The sequence below is a fragment of the Arachis ipaensis genome, chromosome B1 (assembly GCF_059453495.1).
Source record: "Arachis ipaensis isolate K30076 ecotype BB chromosome B1, ASM5945349v1, whole genome shotgun sequence".
NCBI classification, from domain to species: Eukaryota; Viridiplantae; Streptophyta; class Magnoliopsida; order Fabales; family Fabaceae; genus Arachis; species Arachis ipaensis.
The window spans coordinates 25,069,928-25,080,933 of NC_142436.1; the positions used below are offsets into that span (position 1 = coordinate 25,069,928).

An 11,006-nucleotide genomic window follows, 5' to 3' on the forward strand; every position below is an offset into this window, starting at 1 on the left:
TCTTATCAACAACCGTACTTCACTCAAGCAATCAAGCACCCAATAATCCAGTCCAACAAGCTATCACATCCACAAGACAAATATAATCACAGAAATATATCTTTTTGCATCAATATCTATTTTATCACAACTCTGTAATGTAAAATAGATTTTAAGAAAAATCCCTACCTCAACTCGTCGAAATTCGCAAAACCAAAACGCATCAAAAACCCTTTTTTCCCTGGCCCGCAGCGGCAGCAGCCATAACCACAGCTCCCTACCTCTTTCACAGCAACTATGGCAACTCTAATCGCAACATGTAATAGCCAAAACTCAATCATATAATAAATAACGCCGCAAAACCTCAGCTAAAATAACATAACGATGACAAAAGGACTTTTCAAAACAAAAGGACTTACCGCAACTAAGAAGAAACTAGACCAACTAGCAGCAATCCGGCGGTGGTTCCGGTGATCACTCCCGGTGGCAAAAACTGCGACAAGGAACTCTGGTAGCAACGGCAATGGCAGAATCGCGGTGACCACCCACCACCATCACGTTCTTCTCTGCGCCCGCGAGCCCCCTTCTCTCTCTCCGCATTCTGTTCGACGGCAACCCTGGGCTTCGACGGCGGCGATAGTTTCAGACGGCTTCCTCTCCTGGTCGTGGTTGCAGGTTCGATGGCAAAGGGTTCTTCAACGGCGGCGGCACGAGCTCTCTCACTCCCCTCGCGTCGCGTCGTTCTCTTCTCTCAGCAGCGGCGTCGACGGAAGCTTGTCGGTGATGGGACGGGCTGAACGGTGGCGGCGTGATGGTGAGCTTGATGGTGGCGCCGCGGACAAGCTCTCCTCCTCGGGTCACCCTTCTCCCCGTTCTCTCACTCCCTCTTCCCTCTTCTCTCTTCCCTTTTCTTTCTTTCTTTCTTTCTCTCTCCGTATATGTGTGGGTCTCCGTATATGTGTGGGTGTTTTTGTGTGTTTGGGTGGAGTGCTACTATATACAATGAATGATGATAATAGTTAATTAAATCAATGATACTGAAGGCGGTTAATGAAGCCCATTTCAAAAGCTACATTTGATTTTTATATAGCTATCAGATTTGAGGGGGAGGGGAGTGAAGTTAGGGTTTGATTAAGGTTGGTTAATTTTAATTTAGAGATTTAGAGTTAATAAATTAGGATGATAGAATAATTGAAAACAAATTAAATGTAAAGTATCCATTTTTAAAAATATCTTTTAATTACCAATCTGTAAGTTATTTTTAATTAAATACCAATTTAATAAAAATTAGAGATAAGTAAATTAATTCTCTTTTATTTATAAAATAAGGTTAAAAATCTATATATTAAAATTAAGACGTATAAAATATTCATTATTTTTTCAGTTATAAGAACTCTAAATAATAAATAAGAGTTTACTCAACTTTTATACAAAAATATCTAAAATGTAGTCTTAAATAAATATAATACATCATAATAATTTATTAATAATTTTTAAATATTTATGGGTCTTACATCCTATCCCACTTATAAAAATTTTCGTCCTCGAAAATTAACTTAATACACAAAATACTAAAATAATTTTGAATACTTTACTTTTGTATATTTTAGAAAAGCATAAGTCATGGCATTTTTATGTATATAATTTTCTAAATACCAAATAATTCGCAAAACTTAGGTGTAAGGAAAAAGTGTGGTCTAAAGCAAAAGTTACAAGATGATTCAAAACAAAGATGTCACATGGGGCTATTATTTTATCAAAACTTGAAGCACAAGAAGGTGCAAGTGTTCTAGTTAAGCCTTTGCTGAAACAAAGGGGTATCTAGAAGGAAAAAGTTTGAAAACAGGCTGACGTAAACAAGATAAGGTCTACGCACGAACCTCGTACCAACTTCAAAACTTCCACTTCCTAACTCCACCAGTCACTTCACATCTCCCTAACCGACAACAAGCCTAACATCTGCAAACCTTTCCGCGAGAAAGGAAATTTTCACAACTCCTCATAACGTCGTACACTTACCACTTCACCTTCCATATCCATAAACACATCTTAAGGAACTAACGCATCGTATTACTATACTTAAAGGTCGCGCGTGACATTAAAATAATTTTCGAGTTTATTCAGAAGGACACAAAACCTTTGAAAAGAAGGACAACATTCGCAAGAGTTTGAAAGACTTGTTGAGACCACAAGTAAACAAGGATGTACAAGCAATGAAGGTTGCTGAAAAGAGAATCAACTGACAACTACAAGGATAACTCTTGAATCAAAGAAATTCGATAGAATCAATAAGAAGAAAACCAGCGTATTAGTTTGAAACAGATTCAAGCTAAGTTGAAAAAAAAGTATGAGATTTTACAAAAGAGAAATGATCAAAACCAATAGTAACGCATCGTAGTATATCAACTTCAAATTATCACAAGGGTTCATAGTTCATGGAGGAACATAAGATCAACAATCGTGTTGCAAAAGTTTCAACACAGTTGAAAATATAAACAGATCAAGAGATGCATGAGGTACAGATTGTGAAGTAAAGAAATATAAATTACATCTCAAGAAAAGAAAAAGAACAAACGACGCATCAAATTACGTGGCATGGTTAGAACACATAAGTCTACACCGCCTAATTAAGAAGAGCACTAAACATTTTCAAAGATTCTCAAAGAGATAAGCGCGAGTATGTTTAAAGAGATACAAATCTCAGTAAAAGAAGAACAAGCGGCAAGGATAAGATTCACATGAATTCGGAAGGAGACGTAGGATTACAACTAAGCAACAATGTACGGGCATGAGAAAACGTTTCAAAAAAGAGTCATTTTGCATCTTAACAAGAGATATTAAATTTAAGAACTCTAAAGAAAACAAGAAAAGGTTAATCATAAATTAGATAAAAATAAGATGAAACTAAATCAGAGAAGTATAAAATTCACAAGAATACGAAGGAATGGTTTACGTCACCAACAAGCTAGAATGGTCAAAGGTCGTGAAGTATTTAAGAAGAAAGTTTCGAAATGCAAATAGGAAAGAATTTTGATTTCAAAGAACTCCAATAGAAACCATAAAAGGGAACAGGGCGATTATTTACAAAATTCAAGAGAATTAGTAAAAACATAAATATTGCGGCATGTTAAAGCAATTTTAAGTCGGACTAGATTATGCAAGATTTGTGAAATGAAAACTACTTAGACTAATGGTAAAATATTTCATCAAAAATCTTGAAAGACATTTTACGTAATGAAGTAAGAATTTGCATAAAAACAAGAGCGAGGTTGGTCAGGAATCAAGTTATAATCCTAGAAGTCAATTCTCGAATCTCATACCCAAGGCAGTCACCAAAACAATCATCGGCAGCCAAATTACAACTTTGTTTTTAAAATATCAAATGAACTCGGAATTGCACAAACTTTATTTCTATACGACCGTCTTGGATTAAGCTTTTACTAAACTAAAAATCATAATTTTTGCTTACTCCAGTTTCGGGAATGAAAGAAAAACCGTGACTGCTCTGCAATGCTTAAAAACCAGAAAACAGCAGTAGCATATGATATTTAAAATTCAATATAAAATCCAAGTTAAATCCAATCACCTTAAAAATTAATATGATTCAACTTCACTTATCCAGGTTTCCTTTCTCGTTGATTCCAGGTCAATATCATTTTTAATGAAGGAGTTATGTAACTTAGAAGTTGAGTAATTTTATGTAGAATTCTGTTTTAGAAACCATTGAACATAACCTCTTCCAAGTCCCATAACTCACTTATTAAAACATAGAAAACCCTAAAATTTAAATCATATATACAACATATACTCAACTTTGACCACCAATTGATTGTATCTCAATATCACTCCAGAATTAAAGATTATAAAGTTTCGAATTTACTGACTTAAAAAACAAAATCTGATTTTTACTGCATAATATATCTTATTTCAAAAATCCATATTTTTAAAACCACAACTCTAACAATTCTGAATTTTTATGAAATTAAACTAATAAAAATAAAGTTCCATTTAAAATTAGATTCATTTCGAAATTCAAATTAGAGAATTTATAGTAGAGGAAACAAGTTGTTGTTGTATTAAACTTTCTGCAGAAAAATTAATTTTGAAATCCACAATTCTAAAATTCACCATAAATCATAAACTTAACAGAAAGGTTTAAAATTCACCAATGTAGCTCCTTATATTTCCAAGCTTAATCCAAAATTGGTCCCATGCAATTTCGATCATCACAGAATTAGTTATAGATTCTCAAAGTTTCTACTTTGTTTAAGAGTAGTGCAGAAAATCAGATTTTATAATTCGACTTTGAAAAATCATAACTAATTTTCTAGTTAACACGAAACCTTCAAAATAGAATATTAATAACTATACTTGTTGTAGTTTGCTTAGCTTTTAGTCTCATAACATTTCAATCTCAAAAAGGAATAAATTCACTTTCCAAAAGAAATACGAAAAATTTAAATAAGGTATTGCATCAAACAACCGAAATTAAAATAAATTATGCAAAGTTTGTAAAACAAAATTTAATTGAGCTATGTGCAAAAATATTCTCTCAAGAGTCTTAAAAAATACTAGGTTCCAATTCACATAAGAATACATATGAAGATTACGATAAGGTTGGAAATAACTCAAGTTGTACTGAAAGAAGAAAATCCTAGATAGAAATTATTTTCACATGTCTATAAAAAGATAGGTAAAGCATTGCAGATAAATATTGATAAAATAAAATTTTTTTTGAAAGACTCAAATAAATTCTCAGAAATACAATCAAGCAAGGTTATAAACGAATAATAAAATATGGTCGGAGAATGATCAAATTATAGTTCAAGAAAGGAATCTAAGTCAAGGAACTTCCATGAGAATAGTAAAGAAGAAACAATATGCCAACCTAAGCAATGTAAACAGGAATCATAAATCGAAACCAAGCACGAAAAGCGAACGCCGAACCACGTGACTCGCTTTACCTATTACTTATCGATTCCTATTCGCCAATAATTACCTATTAACTTTCCCGTTCACATAAGTCATCAACATTAAGTTGGCCAGACTTAACATTAATAGATATGTAACGGTAAGCTAACAGTGGTAATTGATAGGCAATCATGTACATAAAACTCTAATTCTCGTTATCTGAACGAGACCTATTACATGACAGACGCTCAGAGTATGTAATTGAAGCATAGTCGGTCCATTCCTCAGGCTCTACAAGAAGGACCGCTCTGATACCATAATGTAACACCCTCACTATCAGAAGTCACACTTCCGGCTGTGCTACTCTGACAGCTAGAAGTATTACGACCACTTTACATACTAAATACTAAAATAGAAGCCTGCGACTCGACACTGTATCGCTGATTTCTTTGAGAAACCAGAAATAAATACTTTATCTTAAGAAGAATACAAGCAGACATAAATTCATATACCAGACTCCTTACATAATATCTCATAATACAATACACATATAGAACATACAACTCCTATCCCTCTTACAAACTTGTAATAACAAAGACGAGGGAAGAAAATAATCTAATTAACACAACAGCATATAAACCAAACTCAGTATAACTCTTCTTAATACCTCTTCATCTGGTTCCTGAAAAGGTAAAGCTGTAGGGGTGTGAGAACCTAACCACACGGTCTCACCACGGAGTTTCAAAGTTGTCATAAGACGATATCTAATAAGAAAACTGTTTTCAAGCTCAGTGATTATCAATGCCTTATGAATCTTTTAAAAACCAATAGAAAATTGTTCAAAACCTTTTAAAAAAAAAACAATGTTTAATCTTTTAGAAATCCGAAACATTTCCTTTCTTATAAGAAAAATCTCAATCAGAAACCAACCACGCAATCAAACTACACAATCATTAATTTAGCATCAAAGTTCATTCTCAAATGTAGTACACCAGGACAAACACAGGCAAGACAGACAAGGAAAGCACAAGTAGGTAGCAGTTACAGCAAATAGTTCAAGTAGCAGTTAAGGACAGTTTAGCAATTAGGCAAACCAAAACAAGTTCAAACCCAAACAAAGCATACAAATGCATATGATGCATACCTGTCCTATGGCTGATGAGGCTCATCTGTCGGTTATCCAGCCAACCCGACAAGTCTGAATTGTCCTTAGACTGTCCCTCGACGTGCATCCCCAAGAGTCTATGCATAGCTTTTTCTCAAATAATCAATATTGCTCAATGGGGGTAAACATTCCCGGGAATTTATATAGTGCCCGATCACACTTACGTCGTAGGGTCAACAGAGTATCGAGTTTTCAAACTGGTACACGTGGTGGCAAGCCACGGCACTTAATCCAGGGAACCTCGTATCTCAGATATTTCAAATTCATAAGCCATATGAATAATTCAAAGATCATATCTCAACATTCTCAACAACATAATCATTCATCAATCCAAATCGCGTTTCCAAATTCATTCAAAAACCATATTTCAGAGAAAATTCTCAATCATCCTTCTTTCCATTCCGTTCACTAACAATTTCCAATCCAAAACATAACTCTTCCTTTGATAAATAAGATAGTTTTAAATCATATAATACTTAAAACCTTTTTAAAATAACTACTTTCAGTGAAACTTCTAATTTTATAAAATTTCGGCAGCATCTCCTCTAAAACTCGGATACTGCCACCCTTTTCGGGTCCCATTCAAACATTTCTCAAACCATTTCCAAATCTCAATCACTTTCCAAAATTCAACCAATTCCAGTATCAAATATTTTCAAACCAGACCAATTCCAATAATAAAACTCTTTTTAAAGTCAAACCAGCTTAAGTATTAAATCATTTATAAAATCAGACCGACTCAAAATCAAACCGTTTTAACTTCAAACCAAGAAAAACCACTTTTCCTAATAATCAAGTAAATAACTTTTCAAATCCACTTCTTATCAACAACCGTACTTCACTCAAGCAATCAAGCACCCAATAATCCAGTCCAACAAGCTATCACATCCACAAGACAAATATAATCACAGAAATATATCTTTTTGCATCAATATCTATTTTATCACAACTCTGTAATGTAAAATAGATTTTAAGAAAAATCCCTACCTCAACTCGTCGAAATTCGCAAAACCAAAACGCATCAAAAACCCCTTTTTCCCTGGCCCACAGCGGCAGCAGCCATAACCACAGCTCCCTACCTCTTTCACAGCAACTATGGCAACTCTAATCGCAACATGTAATAGCCAAAACTCAATCATATAATAAATAACGCCGCAAAACCTCAGCTAAAATAACATAACGATGACAAAATGACTTTTCGAAACAAAAGGACTTACCGCAACTAAGAAGAAACTAGACCAAGTAGCAGCAGTCCGGCGGTGGTTTCGGCGATCACTCCCGGTGGCAAAAACTGCGACAAGGAGCTCCGGTAGCAACGGCAATGGCAGAATCGCGATGACCACCCACCACCATCACGTTCTTCTCTGCGCCCGCGAGCCCCCTTCTCTCTCTTCGCGTTCTGTTCGACGGCAACCCTGGGCTTCGGCGGCGGCGATAGTTTTAGACGGCTTCCTCTCCTGGTCGTGGTTGCAGGTTCGATGGCAAAGGGTTCTTCAACGGCGGCGGCACGAGCTCTCTCACTCCCCTCGCGTCGCGTCGTTCCCTTCTCTCAGCAGCGGCGTCGACGGAAGCTTGGCGGTGATGGGACGGGCTGAACGGTGGCGGCGTGATGGTGAGCTTGATGGTGGCGCCGCAGACAAGCTCTCCTCCTCGGGTCACCTTTCTCCCCGTTCTCTCACTCCCTCTTCCCTCTTCTCTCTTCCCTTTTCTTTCTTTCTTTCTCTCTCCGTATATGTGTGGGTCTCCGTATATGTGTGGGTGTGTTTGTGTGTTTGGGTGGAGTGCTACTATATACAATGAATGATGATAATAGTTAATTAAATCAATGATACTGAAGGCGGTTAATGAAGCCCATTTCAAAAGCTACATTTGATTTTTATATAGCTATCAGATTTGAGGGGAAGGGGAGTGAAGTTAGGGTTTGATTAAGGTTAGTTAATTTTAATTTAGAGATTTAGAGTTAATAAATTAGGATGATAGAATAATTGAAAACAAATTAAATGTAAAGTATCCATTTTTAAAAATATCTTTTAATTACCAATCTGTAAGTTATTTTCAATTAAATACCAATTTAATAAAAATTAGAGATAAGTAAATTAATTCTCTTTTATTTATAAAATAAGGTTAAAAATCTATATATTAAAATTAAGGCGTACAAAATATTCATTATTTTTTCAGTTATAAGAACTCTAAATAATAAATAAGAGTTTACTCAACTTTTATATAAAAATATCTAAAATGTAGTCTTAAATAAATATAATACATCATAATAATTTATTAATAATTTTTAAATATTTATGGGTCTTACAAATTGGATTAGGACCTTTGTAGTAATAATTTAGAGTTTAGGCTTATTAGTACTAGAATTTAATTACGGTGCGGTTATTTTTATCACATGATGCAGCCAAGTAGGTGTATTTACAGTGTTCGAAAGCAACAAAATATGCCTATGCATGAAAGGATCATACCTTATTTAGAGAGGGCTAATTTGTACCACTTGGCCAGGCTGAACAGCCGTTGGTTCTGGTTTGATGAGCCTATGGTCAGCACATTCATTGAGAGGTGGCATCTCGAGACACACACTTTTCACTTGCCGTTTGTAGAGTGCACCATCACGCTGCAAGATATGGTGTATCAACTGGGGTTGCCCATTGATGGGAAGGCTGTTAGTGGGTGCCTCACTGACTTTGAAAATTTTAGGAGAATGGCAGACCAGCTTGTGAGTGGTTTCAGGAGTGGAGTTACATGTGTTCTCAGGTTGGTCAAGAAAAAGGCTCAGGACTCTGCATTTTTCCCTTCCACAAGTGCAAACGCAATGGGCAAGATATTCGAATTTCCATCTTGCGCAATAGCCATGAGCAAAGTACCTCCATACTTGCCATACAAGTGACTACCATTGATGCTGATCAGCGGCTTGCAATGTTGAAAAGCCTCAATACAAGGAGGAAAGGTCCAGAAAAGACGATGAAAGTACATGGTTGATTCATCAACCTGATCACCAACTCTAACTGGAGAGGTCTTCAACAGAGCAATGGTTCCCTCCATGGTGGACTGTACACCAAGGATCCAACAGGGTAACTCGCCATATGACTCTTCCAAATCACCATAGATCTGTGCTACTGCCTTCTGCTTTACCATCCAGACATTTCTGTAGCTAGCCCTGAATCCATAGGTTGCTTCAGTAGCTTGCTGCAACATCTTTATCATAATCGCAGCATCGGCTCTAACCAATGGAAAGATCCTCGCACAAATGACATGATAATCAAACTGTCGGTGATCGCTTGAAATTGAGGTGGCCAAGCAAGTGTGAGGTCCGTTGTACCTCCTCACCTCCCAGGTGCTTTTTCGTTGCCGGAATGTCATACGAATCAACCATGTGCAACCTTTACCAAACTCTTTGCATCTCCCGTGGCATTTAAGATGGTCTGACTCACCTTGTACTCAACTTCACTCCGGATGCTATAATCCTTTATGCTCAATATAGCTTCCTTCTTACTTTGAAAAGATTGGCTAATCTGAAATTCCATAAGAGTGGTTGCATCATGCAGTCTATGACTCCCAAAGGTCGGATCTATGTCCGGCTGTTGGCCGATGGCCTCTATTGGTACCTGTAGTGGTTTGTATAGTTATAGAAAAGTTTTAATCAAGTATGAAATTTCAAAATGTTGTAATATGGTAAATTTAGTTTCAAATCATTTTAATTCAGTAACTTGCCCCTAAAAATGATAAATGCAATCAAATCCTATATCTAGCTATAGTGGTGCATGTAATTTTAGAGTGTTCATAGTTCAATTTTTTCATAAACTAAATTGAAACTGCATTAAACTATTTTAAATGGTTTAGAAACTAAACCAAACAGCTTTTTCACGTATTGATCTGGTTTTAAATCAATTTATAATATAGTGTATTAGTTTAAACAAGTTCACAAAAATAAAACTAGTTTTAATTGAAAATATTAGTTTAAACTGATTTATAGGCTAAAACTTATTTTTAACATATAAAAAAATTAGTTTTATAACATAATGTTATAAAAATATTATGGATGAAATTTGTAACACCCTTACTACCAGAATATCACACTTCTGGTTGTGTCATTCTGATAACGAGGATATTATGACAACATCCATGTATTTATTAATAAAATAAAAGCATTTAACTCGAAACCATATCGACTTTTCTTTGAAAAATCAGAAATACTTTTTTCTTTTTTTTAACAAACATACATACTTACAAACCAATCACAGCACTTTATATATAATAATAATAATAATAATAATAATAATAATAATAATAATAATAATAATAAGAGTTCTTTATACCAATAACTTACAAGCATTACATATCATGATAATCACGACTCCTATCTCTCTTTACAAAAATATAATAATAATGGCGAGGAAAAAATAATAACTAATCTAATACAATAATATTATATAACCAAAAGCGCAGTAATCTCTTCATAAGCTTCTTCGTCCGTTTCTTGAAAAGATAAGGTTTTAGGGGGTGAGAACCTAACCACACGGTCTGACAAGAGGAGTTTTAGAATTGTCATAAGATATATAAAAAGAGAAAGTTGTTTTCAACCGCAGTGATCATCGCTCGCCTTATGAACCTTTTCGAAAATCAACAATTAATTATCCAAGACCCAAATTCATATTTTATTTATAAAACTCGAAGCAAACATAATATACTATAACACTTCACTACTTACCAAAGAACATCAAGACATATAACATACCCAATTACAGCTTCCGGCCCAAACATAATCAATCACAGCCTCCAGCCCAAGCATAATCAATCACACTCAAACCACCATAATTCGAACCAATAAGTCACAATCACAAGTAATTAAATTCAAACACAATCAAGAGTAATTACAACAAGTATGACAATTAGCAATTAAACAGAATTATTCACATAGGCAAACCAAATACAATATGCACACCCAAAC

At 35.0% G+C, this 11,006-nt stretch overlaps 1 protein-coding gene across 1 annotated transcript; it reads right to left on the reverse strand.

Moving 5' to 3' along the window:
- Nucleotides 1–8,830: 8,830 nt before the first annotated feature.
- LOC148575999 (uncharacterized) lies at nt 8,831–9,418 on the reverse strand. Its single transcript, XM_088502644.1, has one exon. It carries the CDS (start codon nt 9,416–9,418, stop codon nt 8,831–8,833), a length of 588 nt encoding a protein of 195 aa, XP_088358770.1.
- Between the last annotated feature and the right edge of the window lie 1,588 nt (nt 9,419–11,006).

Excerpts from the sequence above, each read along its gene's own strand:
- LOC148575999 (XM_088502644.1), bottom strand. The coding sequence starts at position 9,418 with ATGACATTCCGGCAACGAAAAAGCACCTGGGAGGTGAGGAGGTACAAC.